The sequence below is a fragment of the Petromyzon marinus genome, chromosome 65 (genome assembly GCF_048934315.1).
Source record: "Petromyzon marinus isolate PM22_M1 ecotype Great Lakes invasive population chromosome 65, UKy_Petmar_22M1.pri1.0, whole genome shotgun sequence".
In the NCBI taxonomy this organism is placed as follows: domain Eukaryota; kingdom Metazoa; phylum Chordata; class Hyperoartia; order Petromyzontiformes; family Petromyzontidae; genus Petromyzon; species Petromyzon marinus.
In genome coordinates, this window is record NC_133731.1 from 8,418,260 (window position 1) to 8,439,270 (window position 21,011).

General features: G+C 56.3%; 1 protein-coding gene across 4 annotated transcripts in view; it reads right to left on the reverse strand.

The window, feature by feature from the left end:
* The window catches only part of LOC116956437 (anoctamin-5-like), an 84,165-nt gene that overhangs the window by 40,902 nt on the left and 22,252 nt on the right, over nt 1-21,011 (reverse strand). For 2 of the 4 annotated variants that reach the window (XM_032978052.2, XM_032978051.2), the window contains exons 2-6: nt 17,709-17,806; nt 12,647-12,691; nt 7,226-7,336; nt 2,431-2,502; nt 1,418-1,504 (exon numbers count right to left, since the gene is read on the reverse strand). In XM_032978052.2, coding sequence (XP_032833943.1) covers nt 1,418-1,504; nt 2,431-2,502; nt 7,226-7,336; nt 12,647-12,691; nt 17,709-17,806 — 413 coding nt within the window. Of the gene's footprint in view, nt 1-1,417; nt 1,505-2,430; nt 2,503-7,225; nt 7,337-8,657; nt 8,856-12,646; nt 12,692-17,708; nt 17,807-21,011 lie in introns of those variants that run through there. The other 2 variants (XM_032978053.2, XM_032978054.2) reach the window with 2 other exon arrangements.

Here is a 21,011-nt window from a genome sequence, read left to right on the forward strand (position 1 = left end):
CTGTCTCACTGGGGGTGTCCCTGTCTCACTCATCACCTGGGGGTGTCCCTGCCTCACTCACCACCTGGGGGTGTCCCTGTCTCACTCATCACCTGGGGGTGTCCCTGTCTCACTGGGGGTGTCCCTGTCTCACTCACCACCTGGGGGTGTCCCTGCCTCACTCACCACCTGGGGGTGTCCCTGCCTCACTCACCACCTGGGGGTGTCCCTGCCTCACTCACCACCTGGGGGTGTCCCTGTCTCACTCACCACCTGGGGGTGTCCCTGTCTCACTGGGGGTGTCCCTGTCTCACTCACCACCTGGGGGTGTCCCTGTCTCACTCACCACCTGGGGGTGTCCCTGCCTCACTCACCACCTGGGGGTGTCCCTGCCTCACTGGGGGTGTCCCTGCCTCACTCACCACCTGGGGGTGTCCCTGCCTCACTCACCACCTGGGGGTGTCCCTGCCTCACTCACCACCTGGGGGTGTCCCTGCCTCACTGGGGGTGTCCCTGCCCCACTCACCACCTGGGGGTGTCCCTGCCTCACTCACCACCTGGGGGTGTCCCTGCCTCACTCACCACCTGGGGGTGTCCCTGCCTCACTCACCACCTGGGGGTGTCCCTGCCTCACTGGGGGTGTCCCTGCCTCTGTCACCACCTGGGGGTGTCCCTGCCTCACTCACCACCTGGGGGTGTCCCTACCTCACTGGGGGTGTCCCTGCCTCACTCAACACCTGGGGGTGTCCCTGCCTCACTCACCACCTGGGGGTGTCCCTGCCTCACTCACCACCTGGGGGTGTCCCTGCCTCTGTCACCACCTGGGGGTGTCCCTGCCTCTGTCACCACCTGGGGGTGTCCCTGCCTCTGTCACCACCTGGGGGTTTCCCTGCCTCACTCACCACCTGGGGGTGTCCCTGCCTCACTGGGGGTGTCCCTGCCTCACTCACCACCTGGGGGTGTCCCTGCCTCACTCACCACCTGGGGGTGTCCCTGCCTCACTCACCACCTGGGGGTGTCCCTGCCTCACTGGGGGTGTCCCTGCCTCACTCACCACCTGGGGGTGTCCCTGCCTCACTCACCACCTGGGGGTGTCCCTGCCTCACTCACCACCTGGGGGTGTCCCTGCCTCACTCACCACCTGGGGGTGTCCCTGCCTCACTCACCACCTGGGGGTGTCCCTGCCTCACTCACCACCTGGGGGTGTCCCTGCCTCACTCACCACCTGGGGGTGTCCCTGCCTCACTCATCACCTGGGGGTGTCCCTGCCTCACTCACCACCTGGGGGTGTCCCTGCCCCGCTCACCACCTGGGGGTGTCCCTGCCCCGCTCACCACCTGGGGGTGTCCCTGCCTCACTGGGGGTGTCCCTGCCTCACTCACCACCTGGGGGTGTCCCTGCCTCGCTCACCACCTGGGGGTGTCCCTGCCCCGCTCACCTTGATGTGAAGCTTCTCGGCGAAGGTGCAGAGCACTTCAAAGGGAGCGTGCACCTTCACGAAGTAGGTCTTGCCGTCCGTCGCCGACTGTGACGACGACCCACACAACCACACGCGTACAATCACACGCGCTGCACGGCCACGCCGTGACGTCGTTACTCTCGCCGGGGTTAAAGCGTCACCCTGCGGTCTCTACATTTCCGACACGGAACGGAAGAGAGTGGCCATGCGGTGAGCACTTTGTGGTCGTGGCGAGATACACTCACGGGGTGGAGGGAAAGCACTCAAGGGGCGGAGAGGAAACACGGCGGTGGTGACGGTGGTGGTGCTGGGATGAGGCTCACAGGGCAGATCTATGCATGTTGAACTTCTTTCGCACCGCACGTAGCCAACCATGTTAATCAGAGGTGCGGGGTAAGGACAAACTATGGGTCTCTGCGTGAGTCTATGGGTCTCTGTGTGAGTCTGTGGGTCTGTGTGAGTCTATGGGTCTGTGTGAGTCTATGGGTCTCTGTGTGAGTCTGTGGGTCTCTGTGTGAGTCTGTGCGTCTCTGTGTGAGTCTGTGGGTCTCTGTGTGAGTCTGTGGGTATCCGTGTGAGTCTGTGGGTATCCGTGTGAGTCTGTGGGTATCCGTGTGAGTCTATGGGTGTCTATGTGAGTCTATGGGTCTCTGCGTGAGTCTATGGGCCTCTGTGGGAGTCTATGGGTCTCTGTGGGAGTCTATGGGTCTCTGTGTGAGTATATGGGTCTCTGTGAGTGTATGGGTCTCTGTGTGAGTCTATGGGTCTCTGCGTGAGTCAAAGGGTCTCTGCGTTAATCTATGGGTCTCTGTGTGAGTCTATGGGTCTCTGTGCGAGTCTATGGGCCTCTGCGTGAGTCACTGGGTCTCTGCGCGACTCTACGAGTCTCTCCGTGCGAGTTCATCAGTGTGGTAATAATTATCACTAAATAACAACGATATTATTATTTAGAGAGACAGAGAGAGAGATGTTTGTTTAAAGGGCTCACGTACACTTTTGTCCACCGTCTCAAGGAGGAGGCCGTACTTCTTCTGCAGGTTCAGCTCAAAGGTTTTGCGACGATCCTGGAAGAGAGGGGGTCGGGAGGCAGTGGGAGGTCGTCGTCCTCTTCACAAGAGAGGTTTTTTTTTTTTAGTCGGGCTCGATCGCGTCAATAGAAATGTGTCGTTCAACCCGCCACCACACAGACAAGGCCAGTGAGTGAGGGGTTTGCGACGTATTCAAGCACGGAGCAGGGGGAGGATTTCTCAACAATTCTGGTTGTCGCCTGTTTATGCTGGTTGTTGTTGTTGCTGCTGCTGCTGCAATTACCGGCGAAACGTCACGGTAAACGTTGTAGTGGGTTTACTCTCCAACACGCAACCGGTTAGCGCTGCACCAGTAACCAATAGGCACGTTCTGTTTACGTAACGAACCTTTGCCGATTGGCCGTGTGCCAGGTGTTGGTGTTGCGGGTTTAACGGACGCATTTATATTTACGAGATCAAACCCAGAAAGAAAAACCTCTATTTTGGATACCATTGGTCACAAAAGCCCTACTGAGTGTTGCATCGTCATCTTTGTGACCATCACCGTCGCCACCAGCTGCTTACAGATGAAGTTGGTTGACAAAAACAGCCAACATCTATGTCACCAAGAGAGCGAGCAAAATATATCCAACTGTTTTAAACTACGAAACAATTTTTTTCCATTTTACCAGGTAAGGCCCACTGAGCAAATGTAGCTCTCGGTTTCAGAAGCGACCTGGCCATCACAAATGGTAGCGGCTTATCTTCACCGCCACCACCGGGAAATGTATCGCAACAGCCATTTACTAAATGTGGAGGGGAAAACCGAAGGACCCGGAGAGAAATCCACGCAGTGTCCACGGGGAGAGAGAGAGAGACACGCAAACTCCAAATATTCAGGGGTCAGCATCGGGATCGCAGCCACGACCTCCTGCATACCAGGCGAGGGAGTGAACGGCTCCCATTGAACATGGAGGCTTTCGAGGACCGATATTATCCACAACACCGGTTCTATGGGTTACATCACGCTACTCTCAATGCGTGAAGTAGTAACGAATTGGCACGCATTGATTACGTGACAAAAACTGACTAATAGCCTGTGTCGGGTGGTGGCGGGTTAACAACACAATTATCTAAAAGTATGAACAATAACAATAGGTTTTACCCTTTCTTAAATAAAACGGGACGTGTGAACGATGTTCAAACATACTTTGATGCCGGCAAAAAATGTATCCCACGATGGCTGCTCACCCCAAGCTACAAATTCGCTGAGAGTGGCATTGCCCTGGTACTGTTCACCTGCGGCGGTGTTCCCTGGCCTGACACTGCTGGTGAGACCGGGCCCCGACGGAGGCGGCTGTCCCCGGTGTAGGCCAATCAGTTTCAACGACGATGCTCGCATCACGAGAGCCATGTTGTGTTTGCATGTCCGGCACAAGCACTCGGTGTGGTGGTTCTTGATTCCTTGCAAAAAGGTTTCTGTTTGGCGTTTGAGCGTCTCAACACAACTCATGTTGTATTATACTCTTTTTGTTCTATTCGGTAAAGTCACGTAAAAGTATAAAACAACAACAAAAAATTCACGACGTTTTTTTATTTTTATTTTTGGTTGTTTTATACTTTTACGTGGCTTTACCGAATAGACCCAAAGAGTATGGATCCTTGCAGTCACGAAAGCTTCAACTCATGTTGCATTGCCAGAAAGGGTACACACACACACATTATTATTATTATTACTTTTCATACAACGTCATTTGCCCTTGACGAGCACCTCGGGCCTGTATCCCTGGCGGCGAGCGAAGCGGCAATGCCGGAATCCCCCCCAAGCCGTCTTGGCGATCGTGCGGTCAGCCCGAGTGACAGTGGCCACGGCTGATAACGCCCTCAGTGGGCGTGGTGGGGTCACAGCAGATGGCACGAGCAGCTGCCCGCGTGTTGGTGTGTTGTGTGCGTGTTGGTGTGTGTGTGCGTGTGTGTGTGCCGGTGCGTTTCCTGTGTGTTCGTGCTCGTGGGTGTGTGCGGTGTGTTGGTGCTTCTGCGTGCGTTTGTGTTTGTGCTGTGCGTGCGCTCTGCCTGCGCGTGTGCGTCTATGTCACAACGGTGACCAGAGTTCGATTCCTGCTCACGGCCAACACTCGTGACAATTATCCGAGCCGGTCCTTGGCCTCCCATAGGTCGACTCGGCCTCCGATGGGTACCCGGTGCGGCGTGTGGCAAGCATCGCCACTGCTGGCCACCCATCCCCTTGTGTGCCACAGCGCTGGCCTATGTAGGTGTCACTACTCGCTACGAACGGCACTTGCCCCCAAAAGTCTGTTAAGGCTACACGGGGGACCTTTGTCTTTGTTTGGGGGTGTGGGAGGCGCAGGAAGTGTGGGGGGGTACAGGGAGGGGTAGCGGCAGTGATGGGAGGGGCGCTTCCTGTCTGGAAGTTAACACTTTGAGCAGATGATTATTCATAGATTTTGTATTTCCGTAGATGTTTGTTGTAAGAAACACAGCGGCCAGTCGCGGTCGTCCGCACATCTCTCCCTCCCCGCCGCTCAGTTCATCGCCGTACCCCCACACCTCCGATAAGCACGGTTGGCTACGTACGGTGCGAAAGAAGTTCAGCGTACACGCACACACAAACATACACAGCACACGCACCAACACAAACACAGCACACGCACACAAACACAGCACACGCACCAACACAAACATACACAGCACACGTACACAAACACAGCACACGCACACATACAAACATACAAAGCACACGCACACACAAAGATACACAGCGCACACACAAAAATACACAGCACACGCACACAAACACAGCACACACAAACATACACAGCACACGCACCAACACAAACAAGCACAGCACACGCACCAATACAAACATACACAGCACACGCACAGCACACACACACACAGCACACGCACACACAGCACAGCACACGCACACACAGCATACACTAACACAAAGATCCCCTCTGTGTAGCCTCAACAGACTGTTGGGGCAAGCGCAGCAGCACCGATGAAGTCCTGCACTGTGGCACACGTAGGGGTGTGGGTGGCCAGCACCACGCCCGACACGCACACACACGCACAAACACACACAAAGACAAATATCCCCCGTACAGCCTCAAAAGACTGTTGGGGCAAGTGCGGTTAGCGAGCACCATTAAGTCCTGCACTGTGGCACACGTAGGGGTGTGGGTGGCCAGCACCACGCCCGACCGCCTTTGTCTCTCTAGTGGCGATGTTTATACATCGCACCAGGTACGCATTTGAGGTCGAGTCGACCTAGGGGAGGCCCAGGACCGGTTCAAATAATCGTCACTGGTGTTGGCCGTGAGCGGGAATCGAACCTGGGTCGCTAGGTTCATAGCGCAGCGCGCTAACCACTACACCACCGCTCCCCACAGACACACACAAAGAGACACACACAGATACAGAGACACACACACACAGAGATACACACACACAGAGACACACACACAGATACACACACACAGAGATACAAAGATAAAGATCCCCCATATAGCCTTAACAGACTGTAGGGACAAGTGCTGTAGGCGAGCACCTATGAAGGCCGGTAACGGTACACCAGGGGGTGGGTGGCCAGCACCACGCCCGACCGCCTTTGTCTCCCTAGTGGCAATGTTTACACACCGCACCAGGTACTCATTTGAGGCTGAGTCGACCTAGCGGAGGCCCGGGACCGGTTCAGATAATCGTCACTGGTGTTGGCCATGAGCGGGAATCGAACCCGTGTCGCCGGGTTCATAGCGCAGCGCGCTAACCGCTACACTATCACACAGAGATACACACACACAGAGACACACACACACAGAGACACACACACACAGAGACACACACACACAGAGATACACACACACACAGAGATACACACACAGAGACACAAAACAGACACTGACGCACACACAACAAGCACCATTCATTGTTCACATTCCGAAAGCTCGCCCTGCCTTGGGTGACGTCATCACATCCGGCTGCCACCATCTGCTGCTGCTGCTGCTGCAGTCGCCGCCGATGACTCACGCCGAGCGGACGCCGCCAATTCTACGCCCGGCCGTTCTACTGACCGGGTCGCTCCCCCTCATCGTGCACCGCGGCGCCGGGCTTCAACCTCGCCGAGACTCATCAGCGCACCGCGGCCGCCTACCGCTGTCGCCCGTCGGTCCGGTCGCGGTCGCTCAGGCGCGTCACGTGTCGACGCGGACCGGAGACCCCGGGGGATCCGGCAACGCAGTAACTATTAAGGACCCGCCGATGGTCTTAACCGAACTGTAAACTGTTTTTTATTTTACCAGGCAAGGCCCCACTGAGCTACGGAGCTCTTTCTAGAAGCGGCCGGCCGATCACAAATGAGAGCTCAACGCGGTGGATTCTTACGTGGACATTTACAGCAGCAGCCAAATAATCTAAGCGGAGAAAAATTCCTCGCGACGGCAGGGAGAGAGAGAGACACACAAACTCCAGAGGGCGTCGTCAGGGTCGGGATCGAACCCACGACCTCCTGTATAGCGGGCGAGGTCGTCAACGTCTCCCAAGCGTCACGTTGATGCCGACCGACGCCCGGAGGGAAGCGGACATGCGGCAGTTCTTCAGGAACCAGCGACGGCCTTAGTCACGACGGAACGCGTGGCGGTTCTGGGCCAGCGACGTCGTTCCGTACCGGCGCTCGCTCGCTCGTCGCGGACGGCTCGGAAGGATCGATGCCCCCGCCCACCTCCCCAAGGGCCCCCTGCGCCCCCCCCCCCCCGCTCACCTCTTTCTTCTCGGCCTCCTTCCCCACGTAGTCTTCGTAAGCGAGGATGTAGTCGATCTTCCGCTGCCCGTCCTCGAAGTACATCGTCTCGGTACGCCGAGACGATCCATCCTGCACGACACCGCCACCATCGCCACCATCGCCACCATTGTCACCAACACATCATTATCAACAGTCATTGTCAACATCATCATCAACAACACCGTCATTGCCAATATTGGCAATGTAAACATCACGCCATCATCGTCAACGTCGTCAATGTCGTCAACATCATCATCATCGTCGTCAACACCATCGTCAACATCATCATCATCATCGTCGTCAACACCGTCAAAATCATCACCGTCAACATCGTCATCGTCAACGTCGTGAACATCCTCAACATCCTCATCAACGCCAACACCTTGAACACCATCCTGCTGCCAGGTGCTCTCCCCCCCCCACCCCTAAACACCGAACCCCCCCCCCCCGCCCCGCCCTGAACACCGGGACCCCCCCCCAAACACCGAGATCGCCCCCCCCCCCCCCACCCAGCCCTGAACACCGGCACCCCCCCCGCCCCAAACACCGGGACCCCCCCCCCCCGCCCCAAACACCGGGACCCCCCCCCCCGCCCCAAACACCGGGACCCCCCCCCGCCCCGCCCTGAACACCGTGACTCCGCCGGCCTGCATGTGGGAGCTGTGGCCATGCATTGTTTAGCCGGGGGGTTGCGTTGACCATCCGCAGGCCCCAGCGAGCGGTTGTTGTTACCACCCCAGCCACGCAGGCACGCAAGCTTGTTACGCAACCTACCGGTACATTACACTGGCCAACAGCAACAGACTGCACAGGGACTCACAGACTCACGCAGAGACCTGCAGACTCATGCAGGGACTCACACAGAGACCTGCAGACTCACACAGAGTCCCTGCAGACTCACACAGGGACCCACAGACTCACACAGGGACCCACAGACTCACACAGGGACCCACAGACTCACACAGGGACTCACAGACTCACACAGAGACCCATAGGCTCACACAGAGACCTGCAGACTCATGCAGGGACTCACAGACTCACGCAGAGACCTGCAGACTCACGCAGGGACCCACAGACTCACACAGGGACCCACAGACTCACACAGAGACCCGTAGACTCACACAGGGACCCACAGACTCACACAGGGACCCACAGACTCACACAGGGACTCACAGACTCACACAGAGACCCGTAGACTCACACAGAGACCCGTAGACTCACACAGAGACCCGTAGACTCACACAGAGACCCACAGACTCACACAGAGACCCACGGACTCGCTCAAGGAACGGAAGGAATTCGAGAAAGCGAGGGAGGCCGCGGGCCGACAGCGGGAGGCTTCGGACTGACGGCAGCGTTCATCGGCCACAGCGATGCCACCGCAGGCGCCCGTCCAGAGCGGCCATCGTACCTCGATAAGCCGCTCCATCGCTACCGCGCGAGGGCTCCGGCTAACCTCGACCGCTACGCCGCTTTGAAATTGTCAATTTTGCGGAGAGCGAGAGGGAGGGAGAGAGGCAGGGAGAGAGAGAGGCAGGGGGAGAGAGAGAGGGAGGGAGAGAGAGAGGCAGGGGGAGAGAGAGGCAGGGGGAGAGAGAGAGGCAGGGGGAGAGAGAGAGGCAGGGGGAGAGAGAGAGGCAGGGAGAGAGAGAGGCAGGGGGAGAGAGAGGCAGGGAGAGAGAGAGGCAGGGAGAGAGAGAGGCAGGGGGAGAGAGAGGCAGGGGGAGAGAGAGGCAGGGGGAGAGAGAGGCAGGGGGAGAGAGAGGCAGGGAGAGAGGCAGGGAGAGAGAGAGGCAGGGGGAGAGCGAGAGAGAGGCAGGGGGAGAGAGGCAGGGAGAGAGGCAGGGAGAGAGCGAGAGAGAGGCAGGGGGAGAGAGGCAGGGAGAGAGGCAGGGAGAGAGAGGCAGGGAGAGAGAGAGCGAGAGGCAGGGAGAGAGAGAGGCAGGGAGAGAGAGGCAGGGAGAGAGAGAGAGAGGCAGGGGAGAGAGAGAGGCAGGGAGAGAGAGCGAGAGGCAGGGAGAGAGAGCGAGAGCTGGAAACACTCAAATGCTCGCCGGGGCGGCTCCTCCCTCGCTGACTATGACCGCTCGCTATGCACAGACGCACTCACAGGCACACACACACACAGGCATACACACACACACAGGCACACGCACGCACAGGCATACACACTCACAGGCGCACGCACTCACAGGCATACACACGCACAGACACGCACGCACTCACAGACGCACGCACTCACAGGCACACGCACTCACACGCACAGACGCACGCATGGACTGTCGGAACGCGACGTGGAGCGAGGCGAGCAACGATGATGCCGGCTCACGTGACTCAGCCTCCTCACTGCGCACTACGCGGCGGGGAGGGGGGGGGGGCAGGGGGGAGCACGGGGGGGGGAGCACGGAGGGGGGGAGCACGGAGCGGGGGGGGAGCACAGAGGGAGGGGGGGAGCACGGAGGGGGGGGAGCACGGAGGGGGGGGGGCAGGGGGGAGCACGGAGGAGGTTTGCTCGCCGTCTAACTGCCCTGCCGTGTCGGAGGAGCGCTGCCCTTGCCGTCGTTAACAACGAGGATGCCGGTCGGGCTCCTATCGGCGCTGCTGCTGCTGTTGCTGCTGCCGCCGTTTTATTTCATTCGACGGAATTATTTTTGACAGCGGTGGCAGCGGTGGCTCAGAGGGGGGGGGGGGGGGGGAGTTTGTCCGTGGTGCAGCCCCGCGCAACGACTCCCGCGGGAGGAGCTCATCGGGGGAACGCCGGCGCCGATGTCCCCGAGTGAATAACGCGGCGACTCTCCCCAGGCAAGGCCTCGCTCGAGACTCGCAGCTCTCTGTGTCAGGAGGGCCCCGTCAGCTGCTGCTGCTGCTGCAGCTCCTGCTGCTGCTGCTGCGTCCGTGCAATCCCAACCGAGAGGGGCACCGTGGTGCCTAGGCGATGTTACCTCTCTCGCCAGGTATGGAGGAGGTCAGCCTGTTCAATTGTAGGACGCCACTGGAGCTACGCACTTTTAAATCATCTCGATGGAAGACTCATTTTTTTAGAACTGCTTTTTGTGTTTCGTTTGTTGCCCTTCCCCCCGAGCCACCGACTAACACGGTTGGCCACGTAGGGTGCAAAAGAAGTTCAACGTACAGACGCATCTTCAAAGTCTGCGTCTCTCTCTGTCTGTCTCCCCGTGGTCGCGTGGATTTTTCTCCGGGTCCTCCGACTTTTCCCCTCCACATTAGGAATCAACGTCACCGCGCGTTCAGATGTTTTGGTTGCCGCTATACATTTCCACGTGAGAGCATTTGCGATGGCCAGGGTCGCTTCTGCAGCAGAGCGACATTGCAGTTCGGTACGGGGGAGTTACGTCTGTTAAAATAAAAACGAGTTCAGCTGACGGTCACTCGTCCAACGTCCCTCGCGCCGCCGCTCCGTTGTTGTGGCCGCTGTTTGAACGCCTTCGGCTGAGGCGCTCTAGAAATATAAAATAATAATAATACATATTTGATTTCACGCCGACTGGCCCGGCACGTGAAGAGTTTGCCAAGGGATTGGATGAACCGTGCCAATACCGAGCGGCAGACGACTGCATCCTCCTAACCCGATAACACCGTGGTGCCGACGGCCACGCCACTGCACGTGGCTGCCTGCGGCAATCCAGCGGCGCCGTGGAGGAAGCGTGAGCAGCAGCAGAGCGGGTTTGGCGGATCGCTCGCGGATGGGCTGCGGAACTCCCTAACCCCTGGGTGGGTGAGCGTCGAGAGGGAGCCGTACCCCCTGGCTCCGCCAGGAGCAGGCGGTACAGCGGAGCGAGGGCACATCTCCATCAGTTCCGTCTCCATGGGATGGAGTGCGGCCTCCTCCCGCGCTTATAAACCGTCCTGGAAAATATCTTACTATGCAGAGGACTGCAGAGCTTAGGGGGCTATTGTTGGTCGTGTGGCCTCATCGTGTGGCTGTTGCTGCCTTCCCACTCTTCGTCTGTGGTTCCTCCTCCTGGTGTCTCTTTAAGGAACCAAACAGGTGGAGGACTTCTCCACAAATGTGGCTGTCGCCTGATGAAGCCGGTTGTAATTACTGGCGAAACGTCACAGTACTCAGATTGTAAATGTTGTGGCTTGGCTCTCCAACACACCGGTGTGCTGTACTAGCGACGAATTGGCCACGTTCTGTTTACGTGACATCCCTTACTAGTTGGCTGTGTCGGGTGGTGGCGGGTTTAACGACACATTTATATATTTACGTGATCTAACCCAAAAAAAGCCGCATTATGGAGTTTAGTTTGTATTGAGCGGCTGTTGGTTTGGTGACGATGATCGTCCGCGCAGGGTGCCGAGTGTAAGCGCTGGCACGCTGGGAAAAAAAACTCCCCACTTGACGAGCCCACAGGACACTGACGTGGCACACATTTTCTTCCGAGTGACACACGGTGGTGACACGCACACGCACACAGGCACACGTCAGGTTTGAAGAGACGCGTAAAAGTTGGTTTCTGAGAGACACACACAGACAGACGGCCTGTTGTGTGACACACAGAGACACGGTTCACAGAGGGGAAAAATTTGAGTGACACACAGCCTTTTCTTTGTGACAAACAAAATGATCATTTTTGAGTGACACAGAGAGATGTTCTGAGTGACACAGAGGCAGCCGGTTGTGTATAACACACAGACTGAGTTGTGAGTGACACAGAGACAACGTTGGAGTGGCACACGGAGTTAGCTGTGAGTGGCACAGAGGGCCGTTGGAGTGACACACGGAGTTAGCTGTGAGTGGCACAGAGGGGTGTTGGAGTGGCACACGGAGTTAGCTGTGAGTGGCACAGAGGGCCGTTGGAGTGACACACGGAGTTAGCTGTGAGTGGCACAGCGAGGCCGTTGGAGTGACACACGGAGTTAGCTGTGAATGGCACAGCGAGGCCGTTGGAGTGGCACACGGAGTTAGCGGTGAGTGGCACAGAGGGGTGTTGGAGTGGCACACGGAGTTAGCTGTGAGTGGCACAGAGGGGTGTTGGAGTGACACACGGAGTTAGCTGTGAGTGGCACAGCGAGGGCGCTGGAGTGGCACACGGAGTTAGCGGTGAGTGGCACAGAGGGGTGTTGGAGTGACACACGGAGTTAGCTGTGAGTGGCACAGAGGGGTGTTGGAGTGACACACGGAATTAGCGGTGAGTGGCACAGAGGGGTGTTGGAGTGGCACACGGAGTTAGCTGTGAGTGGCACAGAGGGGTGTTGGAGTGGCACACCGAGTTAGCTGTGAGTGGCACAGAGGGGTGTTGGAGTGACACACGGAGTTAGCGGTGAGTGGCACAGAGGGGTGTTGGAGTGGTACACCGAGTTAGCTGTGAGTGGCACAGAGGGGTGTTGGAGTGGCACACCGAGTTAGCGGTGAGTGGCACACGGAGTGGGCCCTACCATGGGTACACGGTGGCCGTGTCCACCGCAGGATTCCGTTAAAAGCTGGAGGGGTCGGAGGGGGAGAACGAAAAATTGAACGCAGCGTTAGCGACGACTCGTTTAGCGACGACTCGTTTAGCGACGACTCGGTGAGCGACGACTCGGTGAGCGACGACTCGCTTAGCGACGACTCGCTTAGCGACGACTCGCTTAGCGACGACTCGCTTAGCGACGTAGCGACGACTCGTTTAGTGACGACTCAGTTAGCGACGACTCGTTTAGCGACGTAGCGACGACTCGTTTAGTGACGACTCAGTTAGCGACGATTCGGATACCTGACCACAACGCACGCAGAACATCGTCGTCATCACAGCACCACACACACGTGGCGCCACACGCACATCATTTGACAGTGCCACACACACACACATCATTTGACAGTGCCACACACACACACACACATCATTTGACAGTGCCACACACACATCATCATTATCACCGTGCCACACACACATTGCCACACATCATCATCACGGCATTCACGAAGACTCACAACTGTTGTAAACAACAATAAGATGGCCCTTCTTCACGAGCACGTGATGGGCGAGAGGCACGGGGCGGGGGAACGAGGGGATGGAGACTGCACCCCAGGGTGGGATGGAAGATGGCGGCACCACCACCACCACCGCCACCACCACCACCACCCCAACCACCAACACCACCAACACCACCCCAACCACCAACACTACCAACACCACCCCAACCACCAACACTACCAACACCACCCTAACCACCAACACTAGCCTAACCACCAACACTACCAACACCACCACCACCCCAACTACCAACACTACCAACACCACCCTAACCACCAACACTACCAACACCACCCTAACCACCAACACTACCAACACCACCCTAACCACCAACACTACCAACACCACCCCAACCACCAACACTACCAACACCACCCCAACCACCAACACTACCAACACCACCCTAACCACCAACACTACCAACACCACCCTAACCACCAACACTACCAACACCACCCTAACCACCAACACCACGTGTCTCTGTGCGAGTAGTCTATGAGTCTCTGTGTAACTCCATGAGTCATGGAGCTGATAGGCCCGGAAGCTGAGTGAGAGAAGAGAAAGCAGCCGGAAGGTAGAGCAGACATGAGGAGGAGGTGGAGGATGTGGAGGATGATGAGATGGACGAGATGGAGCAGGAGGATGATGAGAAGGATGAGGTGGTGGATGAGGTGGTGGATGAGGTGGTGGATGAGGAGGATGAGGGGTAGGAGGATGTGCTGAGTGCAAGCAGAGGGGAGCAGCAGGAAGGAGGAGGCAGTGACCCCCCCCCCACCCACCCCCCCCCCCCCCCCACCCACCCACCCTAGTAGGGGCAGCAGCACCGGCTCGGCGAAGCGGCGTGGGCAGGGTCGGGATCCCGTCCAGCACAGCGCCGCGTGGCCAAGTGGACCGGGGCGTTCCGCGGCACCCCCCCCCCCCTCCCCCCCCTCTCTCTCCATGCTCGTTCTACAAATGTCGCTTCCCACGCAGAGTTTTTTGGAAACCTTCCCGGCGCCCGTGCCGACGTCGTTCACCCGGCGTGTAAACAGTTGCCTCCCCGCCGTGGCTCCGCGCGATGCGGTTTAAACAAATGTCACGGCGACGGGAGAGGGGCCGCAGACGCTGTGAGCACGCGAGGCCGACCACGCCGGGTTCCAATCCGGGTGTCAGCCGCCCCGGGTTCTACAAGCGTGCTGCGGTTGATGGGTCTCGGCCTGGCCACCAACGTCTGACATAGAGGACCCACAGATTAATATAGAGACCCATAGACTCACCACACGTAAACCCATAGACTCACCGCACATAAATCCATAGACTCCTCACACCGATACCCATAGGCTCACAGAGACCGATAGCCCAACACAGGGACCCATAGACTCACATTAGGGGATCCAGACTCGCGTAGAGACCCACTGACTCACACCGAGACCCGTAGACTCGCACAGTAATTAAACTGCGTTCTCAAGTGCAGTGAATTGATGGTCTCAGCCTCATCACCAGTGATGGCACAAAAAAACATTAAATCTGTTCCCGTACTTTGGCTAAATTCCAGGGAATTAAAAGATAAAAAGTTGGTGGGAGTGGAGTCGCAGTGCTTGGCACACTGCGCCATAAAACCGTCGACCAAAGTTGGATTCTTGGCTACCGCTAACATTAGCGGCGAGCGATAGCTCAACGAAGGTGACTAGGAGATGTTAACTACCTCGCCTGGTATACAGGAGGGTCGAGGGTTCGATCCCCACCTCTGATATCTGTTGCACAGGTGTGCAGGATTAAATGAACCACAATACCTCGCTCATCTCGTCAAGGACCTATAAACCACCATCACACAAACTTTGCTCATCTTAGCAGTGGCGGCTTTTGTCGAGCCATCGAAACAAAGACGGTGGTCACCGCATCACGTGGCACTTTCAGATGCGCTCCTGCGGCCGTCTGGAACGCTCTTCCTTACAATATTCGGAAGCCACTGGGACCTACGCACTTTTAAATCATCATCTAGATGGACAAACTAATTTCTTTAGAACTGCTTATTGTGTTTAGTTTGTTGTCTTTCCCCTCCCACCTCCGATTATCACAGTTGTCTAAGGACGGTACGAAGGAAGTTCAACATACATACAAACATGTGGGGGTCAGTGAGTGAGTGGGTGGGTCAGTGAGTGGGTGGGCGATTGGATGAGTGGGTGAGTGGTTGAGTGATTGAGTGGGTGAGTGGGTGAGTGAATGAGTGGGTGAGTGAATGAGTGGGTGAGTGGCTAACCATCGAACAAAGACTGTCTCCGCATCGCACAGCACTCAGACGTGCGGCCGTCTGGAACGTTCTTCCTTCCGATATTAGGAAACTACAGGGAGCTATGCACTTTTAAATAATCTAGACTGACAAACTATTTTTTTCAGAACTGCTTCTTGTGTTTATTTTGTTTGCCCTTCACCCGCACAGTTGGCTACGTACGGTGCGAAAGAAGTTCACCGTACATACGTAGGTACGTACGCGTGACACTGATGCAGGCGTGGCGGATTGTACGACCTGCCGTCTCAAAACTGATGGCGAAAGTGACCACTCGCGATTGGAGGAGTCTGGGTCGTGACGCTGGCACCTGGGCCGGAGTGATCGGCAGGGCATGGGTCAGATCGACCCACCTCTTTTCTCCAGGCCAATTCCTTCCCTCCATCCCTAGGTATCCCCTGAATTCCTATACCCACTAACTTCCCTCCCCATACCCCATCCCTATTCACCGCATCACTTTTAGCTACCCTAGTTGTACCACTCATAACCCTTGCAAAGCACCTTGGATAACAGCGCTAAATAAATATAAAATACGATTTATAAGATCGGCTCAATAACAACGGCAGCCCCCCACCGAAGATGAACATCAACGGAGGGATGGAGGCAAGGCCGATGAGTCGGACGCCGTTCTATGACCTCCTGTCGCAGGTGCTGGCTTGTGGCCCCTCGGGATAGAGTCATCATGTTGGGTGACTTTAATGCCCGGGTGGGTCGTGATGCTGGAACCTGGACTGGAGTTTATTGGAAGGCACGGGCCGGATCAGCTCAATACCAACAGATAAGAGGCCGCGAGACTTCCGTGCAGCCCATGGGCTTGTGTCATTACCAGCGCAATGTCTATCGGCATCCATTCCAGTCTCTTGTTTGGATAAGCGATTTGCCGGCGCATTAAACCGGATTAGCGCTGTGAATGGCGCGCAGGCCTGGTTGGGTGCTCTCACTAACGGCGACGATTACCCCGTGATCCACCACCGTGATGTGGCCCGATGATGATGATGATAACGTGGCCCGATGATGGTGATGATGACGTGGCCCGATGATGATGGTGATGATGATGACATGGCCCGATGATGATGGTGGTGATGATGACGTGGCCCGATGATGGTGATGATGACGTGGCCCGATGATGGTGATGATGACGTGGCCCGATTATGATGATAACGTGTCCCGATGATGGTGATGATGACGTGGCCCGATGATGATGGTGATGATGACGTGGCCCGATGATGGTGATGATAACGTGTCCCGATGATGGTGATGATGACGTGGCCCGATGATGATGACGTGGCCCGATGATGATGACGTGGCCCAATGATGGTGATGATGACGTGGCCCGATGATGGTGATGATGACGTGGCCCGATGATGGTGATGATGACGTGGCCCGATGAAGGTGATGACGTGGCCCGATGATGGTGATGACGTGGCCCGATGATGGTGATGATGACGTGGCCCGATGATGGTGATGATGACGTGGCCCGATGATGGTGATGATGACGTGGCCCGATGATGATGGTGATGTCGTGGCCCGATGATGATGATGATGACGTGGCCCGATGATGATGACGTGGCCCGATGATGGTGATGATGGTGATGATGACGTGGCCCGATGATGATGATGACGTGGCCCGACGATGATGATGACGTAGCCCGATGATGGTGATGATGATGATGACGTAGCCCGATGATGGTGATGATGATGATGACGTAGCCCGATGATGATGATGATGACGTGGCCCGATGATGGTGATGATGACGTGGCCCGATGATGGTGATGATGACGTGGCCCGATGATGGTGATGATGACGTGGCCCGATGATGGTGATGATGACGTGGCCCGATGATGGTGATGATGACGTGGCCCGATGATGATGATGATGCAGCTCCCTTTGGACACGGCCTGTGGCCACGAGGCCTCCGATGCATTCCACCTCGTTCGCCACACGCGACATCAGCAGCACGGCACGGCACAGCAGCACGGCACGGCACAGCGCGGCACGGTACAGCAGCACGCCACGGCACAGCAGCACGCCACGGCACAGCGCGGCACGGTACAGCAGCACGCCACGGCACAGCGCGGCACGGTACAGCACAGCTGCGTAGGGGCCGTCTCGGCACCGCAGCGAGGGTGCACCGGTGGTAGAGGGGCGGTGGTGGTGGCGACGGCTGCGGTGGCTGTTGTGGCTGCGGTGAGTGCGGCTGCGGTGAGTGCGGCTCACCCGCGTGGTGAGCGGGTGGCTGGACGGGGTGATGGAGTCGCACTCGGGGCTGTTGAACTCATCGCTCGCTCCCGAGCGACGGCGGCTGCCATTCTCCCCTGTTGAGAGGAAGAGGGGGCAGGTGGGGGGGCAGGTGGGGGGGCAGGTGGGGGGGCAGGCGGGGGGGCAGGCGGGGGGGCAGGCAGGGGGGCGTTTAGCTTCGTTAGCATTCAATAAAAAAATCAGAATCAGTATTTTTCGTGGAGGAATCCGATGAGCTATGAAGCTCTTTACCACAGATGTCCAATTAGCAACGGCAAGGAGCGGCGTCACGTAGCGAGGTAGCCACGCCCACTGCCGCGGTAGCCCCGCCCACTGCCCAGGTAGCCCCGCCCACTGCCCAGGTAGCCCCGCCCACTGCCCAGGTAGCCCCGCCCACTGCCCAGGTAGCCCCGCCCACTGCCCAGGTAGCCCGAACAGCTAACCAGGTAGCCCCGCCCACTGCCCAGGTAGCCCCGCCCACTCTCAAATGTATCTCCGTCCACTAAATCGGAACCAGAATCTATGCTTAGACTGGAGGAATCGCTATAAAGGTTTTTTTTTCACAGATGCACAGTCGGGGCGGCTCAGAAACTTACAACAAACAATACAAAACCCACGCTAAGACTGCAAAGTATAGGACAGGTTATCAAATCACGAACAAACTGGACAGAGTTTATAGAAGTTGCACATTGCGTAAGCACACCGATGCCCAAGCTTGGGTGAGGAAGCGCAAAAACTGTCCCAGACCACACCAAGGTCACTGCTGCACACACACAGACAAAGATCCCCCGTGCAGCCTTAACAAACGTTTTGGGGCAAGTGCTGTTAGCAAGCAGCACCTGTGTAGGCCGGCACGGCACACGAGCGGATGGTAGCAACCACGCCCGGCCGCCTTTGTCTCCCCAGTGGCGATAATAAGACACACACACAAAGACACTTTAGTGGTCATCTCTGCTATTCCCCTGTAAGTGGTCTACAATTTATTCGATGTCGTCTGCTTCAGAGATGAAATGTGCTGTTTATTATGGATGTTGATGCGCTGAATTCAAATGTGACAATTAACACAACTGATTTGCTACTGTTCCCAGGATATGTAAGTTTTCACGTCTCTGTAGTAGAGTTTTACTCATAAATTGGAAACCTAGGACTTTTCATGTGCTTGTGGTTGCTTTACATGATAACAAAAGGCAAACAAGCTATGTATAAGTACACAGCCCCAAAGAATATAAACTTTCGGCAAAGTCACGTAGATAGGTTCAAACTAAATAGCAAGAAAACGATGGCTTGTGTTGTCATCGAAACGTCGAAGTATTTTGTTAGTTTATTTGAAAGCCCCAAGAAGATGAATTCCGACATAGTTCAGTCCTGATTTAGTGCCTACTCGGCGCTTCTTGGCTTGTCTCTCGGATTCATTATGCGGAGTATCGCGTGTCACTGTCCAGCCAGAGTCTGCAAGCATTGATGGGCTCCACTTGCCCTGAATGCTGCTGTTGGACAAACAACAAAGACAAAGGACCCCCACCGCCCCGTATAGCCTTCAGCACACTGCTGGGACAAGTGCTCTTATAGCCAGCACCTTAATTTGTGCTCATACCAAACGAGAATGGTGCAAGCTGTTTGCGAGCACCTATTAAGGCCGAGACAGTACAACACACAAATACAAAGATCCCCCGTATAGGCTTCAACAGGCTGTTGGGGCAAGTGCTGCTCGCAAGATCCCACGCGATAAGCCACTTTCGTTGAGCTATCATTTGTGGTAGTCAGGTCGCTTGTGAATAAGAGCTGCATAGCTCAGTTGGGCCTTACCTGGTAAAATAAAGTTGTAAATAGTTTAGTTAGAATAGTTTAGCAGACCTCCACTCCGCCTGTGCAACTGGCACACTACTGCTGCTGCTACTGCTGCTGCTACTGGTGCTGCTACTGCTGCTGCTACTACTGCTGATGATGCTGCTACTGCTGCTGTTACAGCTGCTGCTACTGATGCTGTTACAGCTGCTGCTACTTGTAGTACTGATGCTACTACTACTGCTGTTGCCGCTACTGCTGCTGATAATGCTGCTACTGCTGCTGCTGCTAGTAGTACTAATGCTGCTGCTGTTACTGCTGCTACTGGTGCTGTTACAGCTGCTGCTGCTACTACTGCTGCTGATGATGCTGCTACTGGTGCTGTTACAGCTGCTGCTGCTACTGCTGCTGTTACAGCTGCTGCTGCTAGTAGTACTAATGCTGCTGCTACTGCTGCTGTTACTGCTGCTCCTGCTACTGGTGCTGTTACAGCTGCTGCTGCTGCTACTACTGCTGCTGCTACTACTGCTGCTGCTGATGATGCTGCTACTGCTGCTGTTACAGCTGCTGCTGCTAGTAGTACTAATGCTGCTACTGCTGCTGTTACTGCTGCTACTGCTGATGTTACAGCTGCTACTGCTAGTAGTACTAATGCTGCTGCTACTACTGCTGCTGCTACTACTGCTGCTGATGATGCTGCTACTGCTGCTGTTACAGCTGCTGCTGCTAGTAGTACTAATGCTGCTGCTACTGCTGCTGTTACTGCTGCTACTGGTGCTGTTCCAGTTGCTCCTGCTACTGGTGCTGTTACAGCTGCTGCTGCTGCTGGTGCTGTTACAGCTGCTGCTGCTACTGGTGCTGTTACAGCTGCTGCTGCTGTTACAGCTGCTACTGCTAGTAGTACTAATGCTGCTACTGGTGCTGTTACTGCTGCTACTGCTGCTGTTACAGCTGCTGCTGCTAGTAGTACTAATGCTTCTGCTACTGCTGCTACTGGTGCTGTTACAGCTGCTGCTGCTACTGCTGCTGTTACAGCTGCTGCTGCTGCTGCTAGTAGTACTGTTGCCGCTACTGCTGCTGCTACTACTGCTGATGATGCTGCTACTACTGCTGATGATGCTGCTACTACTGCTGCTGCTGTTACCGCTGCTATTACTGCTGCCGATGATGCTGCTACTGCTGCTGTTGTTTCTGCTGCTATTGCCGATGCTGCTACTACTGTTGCTGTTGTTTCTGCTACTGCTCCTACTGCTGATGCTGTTACTACTGCTGATGATGCTGCTGCTGCTGTTGTTACTGCTGCTACGGATGCTGCAGGAAGACGCAGCGTGTGCGAGTCTGGCCGAGCGCCCGGCCGTGCTGAGCTATTCTCGTGGCAGCAGCAGCAGCAGCACCACGTGGCAGTGTCACTCCGCAGGGCCTCGACAACCTCTGATGAGGTAGCACAGACAAAGATCCCCCGTGTAGCCTTAACAGACTGTTGGGGCAAGTGCCGTT